This window comes from Myxocyprinus asiaticus, chromosome 15 (assembly GCF_019703515.2).
Source record: "Myxocyprinus asiaticus isolate MX2 ecotype Aquarium Trade chromosome 15, UBuf_Myxa_2, whole genome shotgun sequence".
Classification (NCBI taxonomy): domain Eukaryota; kingdom Metazoa; phylum Chordata; class Actinopteri; order Cypriniformes; family Catostomidae; genus Myxocyprinus; species Myxocyprinus asiaticus.
This window is the reverse complement of record NC_059358.1, coordinates 29796170-29810294: the sequence shown is the minus strand read 5'-3', so window position 1 is coordinate 29810294 and position 14125 is coordinate 29796170. Positions and strand designations below refer to the sequence as shown.

Sequence of the window (14125 nt, the reverse complement as noted above, 5' to 3'; positions counted from 1 at the left end):
TTAAGAAATTACAGCTGTGAGGCACCAATTCAGAAAAAGGATCCAGCTCACCTGGCTTAATCCAAGTTTCAGTAACACATAATAAATTCAGTGCATGTGAGGTAAAAAAGTCATTTATGATAAAAGTTTTGTTTACCAGAGACCGGGCATTAATAAGAGCCAACTTCAGCTGCGATGAAATTTTCACAGACTGTGTTTGATGACACAGTGGACAAAGGAAATGAAAATTTGCTCCTCCACGGCAAGGATGTGGAGAAATCCAACATGGAAGTGCAGAATCCAGGTATAATAGGGCGCAGCCATCGATGTAAACCATCCCGAGGACGCCGACCATCACTGAGTCGATAGACGAACCCAGATCCACACGAGAAGGAAGGAAGCTGCACGCCAGTCCTGCATCAAGGCCGATCTGAGCCGCACAGCAATACCCCCATGCTTTCCGCGCCTCCTCCGGCATCTTCGCTGAGACAGATCCATGGAAGGCCAACACAGGTATGCAGGGGGATAACAGGAAAATGGTGGAGAGCAGAAACACGGTCCGCAAACATCATGCCTGGGCAGGGGAACGACCACACTAAGAATGTTGAGTAGTGTTAGGCGGTCGTAAACCAAGGTAGAGTTGCAATTTGAGCTTAAGAAAGACAATAATAAAAACATAGCAAATGCCAAAGGCAGAAACAGGGAGGACCGCTGATGGCATGCCACAGACACCGCCGCCATCTTTTATTACACCGTGTAACAAATTATTTATTTTTTTTGGTTCCTGGGTGGTACGTGTTATTTCCTAATTGCTTATGCCTTAAAAGTATAGAAAGTGGCTATTATTCCCCACAAACTTTGCTTTTGTGACCAGGACAGTGATATTTTGACTATTTTGATATTTACCTATTTTCCAGAACATTCCAGATAGATTCAGTGCCGAGTAAACTTGGAGTAACTTCTAGAACTTTCTAGAACTTTCCAGTAATATAAATAGTAGTATAAACACAGGGGCCTTAAGCCCACCAGTTCAGTTTAATTCCAGCTGCCTAAGTGGATACATATCTGCATTTTTCCGAGATGGCATCAAGAGGCTGCAAGCATCCGGCACACGCATTTTGCTATGTCTGCGGCCAATTTATCAACACAAGAGCGAAAAAGTACTCCGTGGAAGCATCTGCTAAGATGTGAGGCCTACAATGCATATTTCGGCATGCCTGTCAGGGATCAAGACAAACCCTGGGCACCTCATTTCACCTGCAAGCACTGCAAAAAAAACTCTGGAAGGTAAGATGGACAATTGTTGCTCTGAATTTTATGTTATAACATTTTATAATTTTTTAAAAATTTTCATTTTAAAATGTTTTTTTTTGGGACGACTTTGGGACAGCAGGGAGACCAAGGTGCACTACCACAGGCCCGAGTTCTCTGTGGGGAGGAACAACGTCAAGTGGAAGCCACTGTTGTACCCCAGGAAGGTGCTGATGCCACCATTGCACATCAAAATGGGCCTTTTTAAACAATATGTCAGAGCTCTAGATAAGGAGTCGGCAGCCTTCAAGTACCTTCGAGACTTCTTCCCTAAGCTGTCTGAGGCAAAGGTCAAAGCCGGTGTCTTCGTCGGACCACAGATAAAGAAGATCCTGGAGTGCAATGAATTCCCCAAGAAGCTCACTAGTAAGGAGAAAGCGGCTTGGAACAGCTTTGTCGCAGTGGTTTGGGGCTTCCTGGGCAATCACAAGGCCGAAAACTATGTGGAGCTGGTTGAGACTCTGGTGAAGAACTACGGCACAATGGGCTGTAGGATGTCCCTCAAAGTCCATATCCTTGATGCTCATCTTGATAAATTCAAGGAGAACATGGGAGCGTTCTCGGAGGAGCAAGGCGAGCCCTTCCATCAGGATATACTGGACTTTGAACGCCGCTACCAAGGACAGTATAACGAGAACATGATGGGAAACTACATTTGGGGGCTGATTCGTGAAAGTGATTTACAGTATAATCATAAATCTCCAAAAACTTCTCACTTCTAAATCTTTTGTAGTCATTTTTGTATTACTCTAAAGTTTTCTCATTGGAAACAGGTAAATTTCAAAATATCACTGTCCTGGTCACAAAAGCAACGTTTGTGGGGAATAATAGCCATTTTCTATACTTTTGAGGCATAAGCAATTAGGAAATAACACTTACTACCCAGGAACAAAAATTGTGTTACATAGTTATCAGTCATAAACATATCACTGTTTTTACTGCTGGTAGCATAACCTGATTGGTATTATCTGCCTGACAAGATGTGCTACCTAGGTTAACACATTTCATTATGTTGTAGTACATACTGACAGGTTCTCCCGTGCCTCCCGACATGTGCTACCCATGTTTGAACTGTACATATCACTGTTTTTACTGCTGGTAGCACAACCTGATAGGTACTATCTGCCTGACAAGATGTGCTACCTAGGTTAACACATTTCATGCTGTTGTAGTACATACCGACAGGTTCTCCCGTGCCTCCTGACATATGCCATCCATGTTTCAGCTTTACATCACTGTTTTTAATGCTGGTTGCACATCCTGAGCAGGTAGCACAGATTGTCAGAACACCTGCTCGTGATATTTTGCACGCGCAGCGCGAGTCTCGTCACATTATAACTTTTTGTTTAGCCTCCCATTCAGCTCATGAAAACACGCTGTGTGATCATGAGAATTACATCAAGATGTAGATTGGAATGCAGGTGCAGAATTTATATAAATAAAATAGACTACTTATCTCTCACCGCTGCTGGCATGCCAGTGATTACCCCTCCGCGTGCCACTGCTGGCATGTTAGACGTGAACTTACATGCTCAGACATGCGGAGTTTAAGTCCGACTGTTATTTTTCCTTCCACTATCATTACATGTCTTCTCTTTCTACTAACACCATCAATAACAGAGCAAAAGGGCCAAAAGATTAGCATGTAATGAGAGCTTGACTCTCTCATAGCTTTGCAATAAAACACTGGTAAAACTGATTGGCCTCTGAAGGCCCCTTATTATTACTGAAATTATAAACACATACACACACACACACACACACACACACACACACACAAAAACAGGCTTATTATATTGAACATTTCCCAAGTTTTTATTTTTTATTCAATTTCAATTGAGTTTAGTTACTTTTAATTGTGCATTAATAAAAGTTTTAATTTTTTTTAAATTTTTTTATATACTTATTTTTAGTGTTTTAGTATCTTTATTTAGTAACTAAACTTTAGTATTCAGTAGTTCTTGATTTCATCCCTTATAACAGCATCACAAATAGTTCCATATGGTACAGTTTCTGCACCATACGTATGGATAAAATAATAATATCCCCTAAATAAATTTTTAAGTTTGAAGTTTTATTTGTCAAATTTACAATGTCTGCACCATTATTTGCTGTAACCACTTCGCTGCATGCTGATATCCTATTGTGGTTTCATTCAATGCCCCTCCCCCAGCTTTACCTGCCCTTAAAAGTCATGTACAAAAACCAGCCACAGTTCTGTTTTTGTACATGACTTTTAAGGGCAGGTAAAGCTGGAGGAGGGTCAGACACCCCCTCCTGTGTAACAGGGCACGACCATCCAGCCTTGATTGAAAAAAACGAAAGTAATTTTTTCTCTAATGCTAATTAGTTTTAATTTTTATTGTGGATAACATTTTAAGGCTTAGTCTTTTTTTATTTTTTTATTTAAAGGGGTCATGAAATAGAAAATTGAATTTTCCTTGATATTTAAACATAAGAAGAAACTGTACTATAAAAACGTTATGTAAATTTCAGAACTCAAAACTTCCTCCCCAGTCTAAAAAGAGCATTTAAATTTCCCACCTTTCTGAAACATCTCGATTTTGAAAACTGTGTTTGTGACGTCATGAGACATTGCTCAGTTGTATTTACACACCCCACAACATGCGTCAATTTCAGTTCATATCGTAAACAGAGAGGGAGTGAGACAGGCCTAGTGTGACCAACTAATCCTGAACGCCAAAGGGAACCCATCTGGACTATTTTGAAGTCTTATTTTTGCATATAACATGCATTAGACAGACATGTTTGACCATTGTCATGTTTATCGCACTGCTTTTAAAAGACGTGGCGTCAAATTAGAACTCAGAAAAGGAGATGCCATTCAGTTTCATTCAGCTGCCCTGCGTCTTCCGCCCATTTATGCTATTTTTAATTGTTGGTGTATATAAACAAGCACTAGCTGGACGTCTTTGACCGTTTGGATGCATTTCTGGCGATCTGTGCCTCAGCGCACCTATGTGTGAGCGTCACACTTCACCGTGCTATGGACTGTGAATGTGCGAATATCAGTGTGGACTGCTTGTGAACCATTCATAATACGATTCAAGCTTTGCAGAGGAACAGTTATTGAAAAAAAGTTATTGGGCAGTTAAAAACATTTGGACTTGACCGCAAAACAGTAAGTAAACAGTTTAATTCATGAATATTTCAAATGTTATGACTGTTTGATAGTTATGGTGCTGATGTGCTTGAGTGAACGGTTTAATATATTTGGATGCAATGTGTTGGATGTGCGTAATGTGTAAACCCTGAAATTTAGTTTTTGAATGTTGTGGAGAGCTCGTTTATTCTCTTCTGATTGAGTTTCAAACATGGCTGAATTTGAGAGGCTGCACGATGTTAGCCAATCAGAACAGGGGCCGTTTAAATTGAAGTTTATAGGAGCTGGCCAAAACCGAGCGTTTGAGTCAGAGGGCCAGAGTTAGGATGGAAAATGATAATTTATTACTAAACAATGACTGTTTTAGTACAACAAAACTTTACTGACATTATAAGGTGGACCTCAGGGAAGATAATAAAATTATTTTAAAAAATTGCATTTCATGACCCCTTTAAACAATATATTTTCCACTACTGATTTTCATAACAGTTTTGCTAAACAATAATAACCTTTCATATATGACAGAAACAAAAAAACTAAAAAACTCCAGAGAATCTGTGACTGTCACTAAAGAAACACCTGTCCTAGATCCACCCGAGTTGGCTCTTCATCACTATGCATGCTGTGTTCTCACCTCTTGTGTTGCTGGAGGTGTGAGTCCGTGTCACGGGAGCGGCGTTTAAGGCGGGACAGCTCACTGTGCAGGGCTTCACCATCAGGCACGCTGCCCGGTTCAGAAAGCACAGCCGGGGATGGTGCAGGGCTGAGGGCAAATGGCACAGGGCAGGGCTCCTTACAGCAAGTACTCTGGGTCTCATATCTAATTAGGCGAGATTGCAGCTTCACGAAGCCACGGTCTCGTTCAAGAGCCTTATGCTCATCCAGACAGAACCTGAAAACACATGACAAGGGAATACATAAAGACTGAACATTTCACTGAGCATAACCAGAGAAGAAGAGATGGATGGTGATCATGTCAGACAAACAGGATAGATTTTACAATGGATGGTATGCAGACACTAGGGATGAGTGACAGCTAAAAAATCTATAATTACATATTTTTAGCCTTTAAACGATAATCAGTAAATATATGAATATTTACGTATTTACTGTGAAATGGCTTAAAAGGATGTTATTTTTCAAAAAATTAAAAATAACACACACACACTACATACAGTATTTACTGTATATAAAAACACTACGCAAGGACATTTGAATAGATTTGAATCGATTCAATTTACCTAAATTAATACTAATAAAAAATGAAATATGCCAACACTAATGTCATTTTTCTACTGAAGTTTATATCAGTGGCACTATTAAAATATCTTTCTTAACACTCTCATACTCGTGAGTTGTTTGATAAGGAGGGATTGCAAGATTTGTCTACTGACTCTGCCTTTATGAAACATACAGTCGTATGGTTTCTTCATTTAACTTCACCAGTAAAATCATTGTAAATGTACTGTGAATATTATATACACACTACCGGTCAAACGTTTTGAAACACTTGACTGAAATGTTTCTCATGATCTTAAAAATCTTTTGATCTGAAGGGGTATGCTTAAATGTTTAAAATTAGTTTTGTAGGCAAAAATATAATTGTGCCACCATATTAATTTATTTCATTATAAAACTAAAATTTAATTTAAAAAAAAGTTTTTGAAATTGATGACTTGGACCAAATAATAAAGCCCAACATAGATGGGAACTCCTTCAATACTGTTTAAAAAGTATCCCAGGGTGATACCTCAAGAAGCTGGTTGAGAAAATGTCAAGAGTACATGTCTGCAAATTCTAGGCAAAGGGTGACTACTTTGAAGATGCTAAAATATAACAGTTTTTATTTATTTTGGATTTTGTTTAGTCACAACATAATTCCCATAGTTCCATTTATGTTATTCCATAGTTTTAATGACTTTACTATTATTCTAAAATGTGAAAAAATATATATATATATATATATATATATATATATATATATATATATATATATATATATCAGAATGAGCTTTATTGCCAAGTATGCTTACACATACAAGGAATTTGTCTTGGTGACAGGAGCTTCCAGTACACAACAATACAAAAACAGCAACAAGACTTTTAAAAATATAATTAAAATTGAATAAAAAAGATAAATATTGAAACGAAAAAGTATATATAGAATACACAATAGACAATATATATATATACACATACATACACACACACACACACACACACACCCATACACACATACGTTGTGCAAATCTAAATACAAATCAGTTATATACAGTAAAAGGGAATGTAATGGCAGAAGAGGTAGGTGTGTTGGATAATATAAAAAGTCTAAACTGTGTATTGCACATTAATTATTGCTCAAAGGGGCAGTTTTAACTGTTAATGAGATGGATAGCCTGGGGGAAAAAACTGTTCCTGTGCCTGACGGTTCTGGTGCCCAGAGCTCTGAAGTGTCGGCCAGAAGGCAACAGTTCAAAAAGGTAGTGGGCAGGGTGAGTGGGGTCAAGAGAGATTTTTCCAGCCTTTTTCCTCACACTGGAAGTGTATAGTTCTTGAAGGGGGGGCAGAGGGCAACCAATAATCCTCTCAGCAGTCCGAACTGTCCTTTGTAGTCTTCTGACGTCTGATTTCGTAGCTGAACCAAACCAGACAGTTACTGAAGTGCAGAGGACAGACTCAGTGACCGCTGAGTAGAACTGTTCTTCTGAACTTCCTGCCACAGGCGCTGGGCCTTTTTCGCAATAATATATATATATATATATATATATATATATAGGGCTCAACAATAAGGACTGCCCAATGGCCCGGGGCCAGTGTGAGAAAGATTTGGGCCAGTTGCTAGAACTGTCGCTTGCCCGATCAGGTCAGTGCTACATTTATAATATTAGTGCAAGCAAACAACAAGCAAGAGAGCACAAAAATTACACAGCGAACAAAGTCTTCTAACCGAGGAGCGAGCACGAGTATATTTATCTTGCAAAGACGTGCAAATGCATGATATACTGGACGCGCCAAGGCACAGTCGTGTGCATGCACAAGATCGTGCAGACACAGAGCACACTCTCCTAGCACTGTCCTTGCTCTTTTCCAAGTGTCTTAGCAGCAGCTATTACCAATGTGTAGAAAATAGCAGGAAAAAAACCCACTTAATGAATTTCGTAGTGGGATTTAACATCTTGTGCAACATTTTAAGTATCCCTGCACATTCCGTGTTCACAGTGCGTGAAATCCCCACATTTTTCGCTTTTACATGTTGGTGAAAATTAGTAATCCACACATTGGAACACAAGAAATCAACAGTTTTTTTCAATAGGACTGAAAATCCATGTCTCTCCGTGCATATGTCTCATCATCATCTCTCTCCGTGCAGCGTAGACTGTTTAACATGCATGTGCTCTCGTAAAGGGAGAGAGTGCTAGTTTTATTCCCACTGTAAAAGAACAAACACATTTTCTCTCATTAATTTGCCTTTAGAGATGAAGCGCCGAATGAGACGTAATAAACTTTGTTAAACCCCAGTTATACACGTGTCTGGAAATCACGAGCTACTCAATATCCAAAATGTAAGTATACATTTAATTAGGTAATGTTTCAAAATGTAAACATTAATTCGACAAGATAATGCCGTTTGATATGAAAAGATTAGGCTATTATTATCAGAGCTGTTCAGCTGCAGGGTGAAGATGAATATTTGAAACAGTCTACTTCATATCATCCTCATAAAACACCTGTTACATGTCTAATTTCTGGACCATACAGGTATTTTTGTTTTTGTTCTTTGTATATCAGTCAGTGTTGGTTTTGTTTGGGTTGTCTGATTTCATGTTATATACACATTGTTAATTCACAGATTAGGCCTAATATCTAGCTACTGTATATTACACATCACAACCGATTTAGTAGCAAGTCTGTTCTCTCAGCCAATAATCAGATCTTTATCTCAGTGAATAATGTTTGATCCTTCTTGTGAAAACACTACACATGGGCAAAAGTTGCATGAAAGCATGACTAAAAGGGTGACCGAAAACCCATTATCTCCTCCACAGAACTCTTGGTTTAAAAACACGTGTAAATGACAGGACGGCTGAGGTTAATATGATGTATTTATGAATTCATATCTGTAAAGCGCATATATGGGATTACATAAGGCATAAATCATATCTTGCAAATTATAAATGTGATTCAATTTTGGGGGACATTGCATTTTTTTCTCCCCTTTCTATCCCCAATTTGGAATGCCCAATTCCCAATGCACTCTAAGTCCTCGTGGTGGAGTAGTGACTCGCCTCAATCTGGGTGGCGGAGGACGAATCTCAGTTGCCTCCGTGTCTGAGACCATCAATCCATGCATCTTATCACGTGGCTTGTTGAGCGCGTTACTGCGGAGACGTAGTGCGTGTGGAGGCCCACGCTATTCTCCACGGCATCCACACACAACTCACCACAAGCCCCACCGAGAGCGAGAACCACATTATAGCGACCACAAGGAGGTTACCCCATGTGAATCTCCCCTCCCTAGCAACCAGGCCAATTTGGTTGATTAGAAGACCTGGCTGAAGTCACTCAGCACGCCCTGGATTCGAACTCGCGACTCCAGGGGTGGTAGTCAGCGTCTTTACTCGCTGAGCTACCCTATATATATATATATATATATATATATAATCAAATCAAAATCAAAATCAAATCGCTTTTATTGTCACACAACCATATACACAAGTGCAACAGTGTGTGAAATTCTTGGGTGCAGTTCCGAGCAACATAGTATTCGTGACAGTGATGAGACATATACCAATTTACAATAAACACAGGATTTACACAACACAATTAAAATATAATATACACATAATTACACAAAACACAATAAACAAATAATAACATACAATGTACAGTATACAATACACACAATATAGAATATTGACATTCGGTTGATAGTAAGTTGCCAGTGTGTTGTTAAGAAAGAATATAATTTATGACACTCCGGTGTGAGATAATACGATTAATAAAGTGCAGTGCTGATGTATTTTGATCGAGAGAGATCAAGAGTTCAAAAGTTTGATTGCTTGGGCGAAGAAGCTGTCATGTAGTCGGCTGGTGCGGGTCCTGATGCTCCGATCCTGCCTGCCTGGTGGTAGCAGTGAGAACAGCCCATGGCTCGGGTGGCTGGAGCCTCTGATGATCCTCCGAGCTTTTTTCACACACCGCCTGGTATATATGTCCTGGAGGGAGGGACCACCCTTTGCAGGGCTTTGCGGTTGTGGGCGTTGCTATTGCCATACCAGGCGGAGATGCAGCCAGTCAGGATGCTCTCTACAGTGCTGGTGTAGTACCGTGTGAGGATGTGGCGGTTCATTCCAAACTTCCTCAGCCGTCTCAGGAAGAAGAGGCGCCGATTTGCCTTCTTCACAATGGCCTCAGTGTGGACGGACCATGTGAGTTCCTCAGAGATGTGGACACCCAGGAACTTGAAGCTGCTGACTCTCTCCACTGGTGCTCCATTGATGGTGATGGGGCTGTGTTCTCTTTCTCTTCTCCTGAAGTCCACCACAAGCTCCTTTGTCTTACTGACGTTGAGGGAGAGGTTGTGCTCCTGACACCAGTGTGTCAGAGTGTGCACCTCCTCTCTGTAGGCTGTTTCATCATTGTCAGTGATCAGACATACCACCGTCGTATCATCAGCAAACTTAATGATGGCATTGGAGCTGTGTGTTGCCACACAGTCACGTGTGTACAAGGAATACAGGAGTGGGCTGAGAACACAGCTCTGCGGGGCTCCAGTGTTGAGGGTCAGTGATGAGGTGATGTTGCTGCCCATTCTAACCACCTGGCGTCTGCTTGACAGGAAGTCCAGGATCCAGCTACACAGCGAGCTGTTTAAGCCCAGAGCCCAGAGTTTCACATAAAGCTTGGAGGGCACTATGGTGTTGAATGCTGAGCTGTAGTCTACAAACAGCATTCTCACATAAGTGTTGTTTTTTCCAGGTGGGAGAGAGCAGTGTGTATTGTAGATGCAATAGCATCATCAGTGGAGCGGTTGCTGTGGTAAGCAAACTGCAATGGGTCCAGTGATGGAGGCAGCACACAGTGATGGAGGCAGCACAGAGCAGATGTAAGCTCTGATTAGTCTCTCAAAGCATTTGCTGATGATGGGGGTCAGAGCAACAGGACGCCAGTCATTCAAGCAAGTGATTTTGGATTGCTTTGGAACAGGCACAATGGTGGACATTTTAAAGCATGTGGGGTCTACAGACAATGAGAGGGAAAGGTTGAAAATGTCCGTAAAAACATCAGCCAGTTGGTTCGCACACGCTCTGAAGACGTGGCCCGGAATGCCGTCTAGACCCGCGGCTTTGCGGATATTCACCCATCGGAAGGATCAGGAGTGTGAACTAACCTCTGTAACTTCGGCCGCGAGAGCTCTCGATATATATATATATATATATATATATATATATATATATATATATATCTATCTATCATATATCGCCCATCCCTAGTAGATACACACAAACACATGCACGCTTACTCTATTCCATGGTAGTGGGAACTGGCAGCCTGTGAGAATGGAAGCTTGGTCACTTTCTTGGGTGTTAGGTCAGGAGACATCTGAAACACATGCTCACTAAACACAAACAACAAAAACACAAAATGTCATTGTCATTCAGTTCTACAGCACAGAGGCAAGGACAGTCACACAACAACACTGTGACATTAGCAACGGTTCATAATCTACTTGCTTAGGAATTTAATAAATGTGCACATGTCTGGTGATTATGTGTTACTAAAAGAGGGCACCCTAAGGCTGAGAACCTTTTATTATTTGAATAGATTGCAAAGTTATATGGTCAGTCTTTGCAATCCATTCCTTCATTTAAAGAAACAATTATGTTCTAGTCCTGAACATACACCCAATAAAAAAATCCCCTTAAGATCAGCTGGTTAAAAGTAATTGCAAAATGGCAAATACAACTGAAGTTAGTTCTGAGAAAATATAATTTAGCATCATTTGTTAGCAGATGCCACTTGATTTGATGTTTTGTATTTATTGCAATGAGGGACCTGACCTTTAATAAGGCATGCAAAAAAGAAAAAAGAAAAAGAGAAACCATATGTCCGACATAGTGTGTGTAAGAGACTGAGAAAGTGACAAACCCTCTAAGCAGTGGCAGTGGCTGTAGATCTCCACTGGGCAGTCCATCTGGTGTGAAGTGCTTAAGCAGCTCTCTAGCATCCAACAGTGTGGTGCTTCCCCTCTGGCTATCTTTAGGCCCCATCAGACTCTCGGAGGAACCACTGCTGAACAGCTGGCACCTGAATAGGACACTGAAATTAACTCTCTCCAAACATTGAGCAATACTGTATTTCCCCAGCTAATATCAGGGTTTCCACACTTTGACCAATACATTTCCATGATCCAAGGATGTTTTAGAAATCATTTTAGAAAGATTGCTGGTGTGGATTTTCATTTTGCATGTTAGGTACTAATATTATTAATGAATAAAATGTAAATTATTATAATCGTTAGTGAGCAAATGTCTCTAATATTACCGTCAACAGACAGGCTGATATTTCATTCTGGCAAGCGGACAAGTTATATTCTACTCAAGCTCTCACAGCAAAATCTAGGTGATGAATTATGTCAAACCCCGCAAAAAGAGAAAAACATATTCACTATAGAAATTTGCATGACATTTTAAGATTTTACTTATTTACGTGACACCTAAAAAAAAAAATTTAAAAAAAAAATCACCTTTGAAAATTCCCTGATACATCCAGTTTTTCCATGATTGTGGGATCCTGTGTTACTTGGAGATGTTTGTCTATCGTTAAGTCATTAATTACACATTTAGTCACAGCTCCAGACATGGTCATGTGGTGATAAAACTTTGCTATTGAGTTTTTAATATACTAAAGTGATATGGTAAAAGGAGGTTTACCTGGATCTTTGTCTGGCTCTCTGTATGTTCTCATAGTTCTGTAGGACACTCCTCTCTGGCCATTCGGTGTAAGATTTCACTTTGGAAGAAAAATGTAACAAGTAGAAAGAGCAGCAAGTTAGGAAATAAAAGAGCTCTTTAATGAACAAGCAAAAACAAATGTTCATTCCCAGCATTCTGAAAGTTCACAAATTATGAAAACTATTAAAACTAGGGTTACATAATATATCAGTTATCAGCAAATATTGGAGGCAAATTATATAACAGCACATTTTCCCCCTAATTCAAACAGTATACGTTTTGCCTACAGGTTACTTTTTTGTTTGTTTTAACACCATGCCACATTCCATGGCTATTTTCATGGTAAAATCAGGTTTGTCTGTAGGTTACAAACATATTAAGCAATTATCTAATATTTCAATGTTTGGTAACACTGTCCATGTTTTAATACCTGATTTCACATATAAATATATACAACTCTAGATTGGAGCTTAAATGTGACTGATCTTTAATCGATTTACAGTAGGACGGACAATGGTCATCAGTTTATAATAATTTTGGGCTATCCATTTTGGACAAAATGTCTATATCAAAACATCCCTAATGTAAACTTCTACGCATTTCAGATTACAGCTCACCACTGGTGTCTAAAGTTGAGGTTTGGTCTTCCTTCACCAGGGACATGCACTCAGAGGCTCTAGGCAGGGTGGAGTTGTGGATCTTAAGGTACTGCTCTCTGGCCAGACTCAACAGAGCCTTTAGTTCATTTACAGGAATGGCAGCCGGCTTCTGGGCCTCCTCCCGTAGCCCTGACCACACATAAGATGCATGTTAGACCTTTCAATACCACATCTCTCACTAATTGGCCAAGTGGCATTCCAAGAGTGATGATATTCAATACAACAGCAGGATTGCAAGTAAGATATTGTTTAAATTCACTGATTAATTGATAGTGTGATGTCCCTTGCAGTAAAAGATGCACTTGGGTATCTTAAATAGTCTAAAGAAAAGGGGTATGAGACATCTGAGTAGGCCTCAAAGCCAGACTTAAAATGAATGACTGCTAGTGTAATAACAGAGCCCCTATGCACCCCAATCATTCTTTCAATCATAAAGTCAATCATACATTATAAACCCCTGTTACCACAGCAGGTGTTAAAGGTGTGACAGAAGTGCTATCGTTTACCTCTCAAAAGAGATCCTAATTTTCAGGAAGTGCTCACGTGAGACAGAGAAAGTGTGACTAAAGCAATCTGATTAGCTATCTTCTGCACTGGGGTTACTGCGGAACAGCATGTGAATACTTTAAGTTCTGTTGAAAGGTTTTCTGTTGCCTGGGAAACCACTTACGGGAGCATTCCTTGAGGACCAGAGTCTGCACCTTTGCTAGCTTTCTCTCCCTCTGCAAAAACTGCTCTCCACAGAGATACGGCAGGGAGTGCAGCCAGTCAGCACAGCTGCTCCCTGTGGAGAATGCCGACCATAGACAGAGAAAAGGAGCAAGGAGAATGAGAGTTTGAGAATGCGAGAGAGAGGAAAAGTGAGAGAAGGGAAGAAATGTTAATTATTTATTATTACAGCAAAGTACCAGGAGAGCAGCCTGTCCAAAATGCTCAAAAACTTCCAATCTAAAGTTTTTCACATTAGGTGATTTCGGGACTCAGCAATGTAATCATTAGCCTGAAATCTGTGATCTTTAGTTATATCCAGGCATTGAGCCCAGTCGCATTACGATCTGGCAATATTCTGAGCTCTGTGGGAGGCTCTGAGCAAACCC

At 40.1% G+C, this 14125-nt stretch overlaps 1 protein-coding gene across 1 annotated transcript in view; it reads right to left on the bottom strand.

Moving 5' to 3' along the window:
* The window catches only part of LOC127453430 (mdm2-binding protein-like), a 41996-nt gene that overhangs the window by 7777 nt on the left and 20094 nt on the right, over nucleotides 1-14125 (bottom strand). The window contains exons 13-18 of the mRNA XM_051719756.1: nucleotides 13699-13812; nucleotides 12987-13157; nucleotides 12349-12427; nucleotides 11564-11722; nucleotides 10938-11033; nucleotides 5049-5306 (exon numbers count right to left, since the gene is read on the bottom strand). Of these exons, the coding sequence (XP_051575716.1) occupies nucleotides 5049-5306; nucleotides 10938-11033; nucleotides 11564-11722; nucleotides 12349-12427; nucleotides 12987-13157; nucleotides 13699-13812 (877 nt within the window). The remainder of the gene's footprint in view (nucleotides 1-5048; nucleotides 5307-10937; nucleotides 11034-11563; nucleotides 11723-12348; nucleotides 12428-12986; nucleotides 13158-13698; nucleotides 13813-14125) is intronic.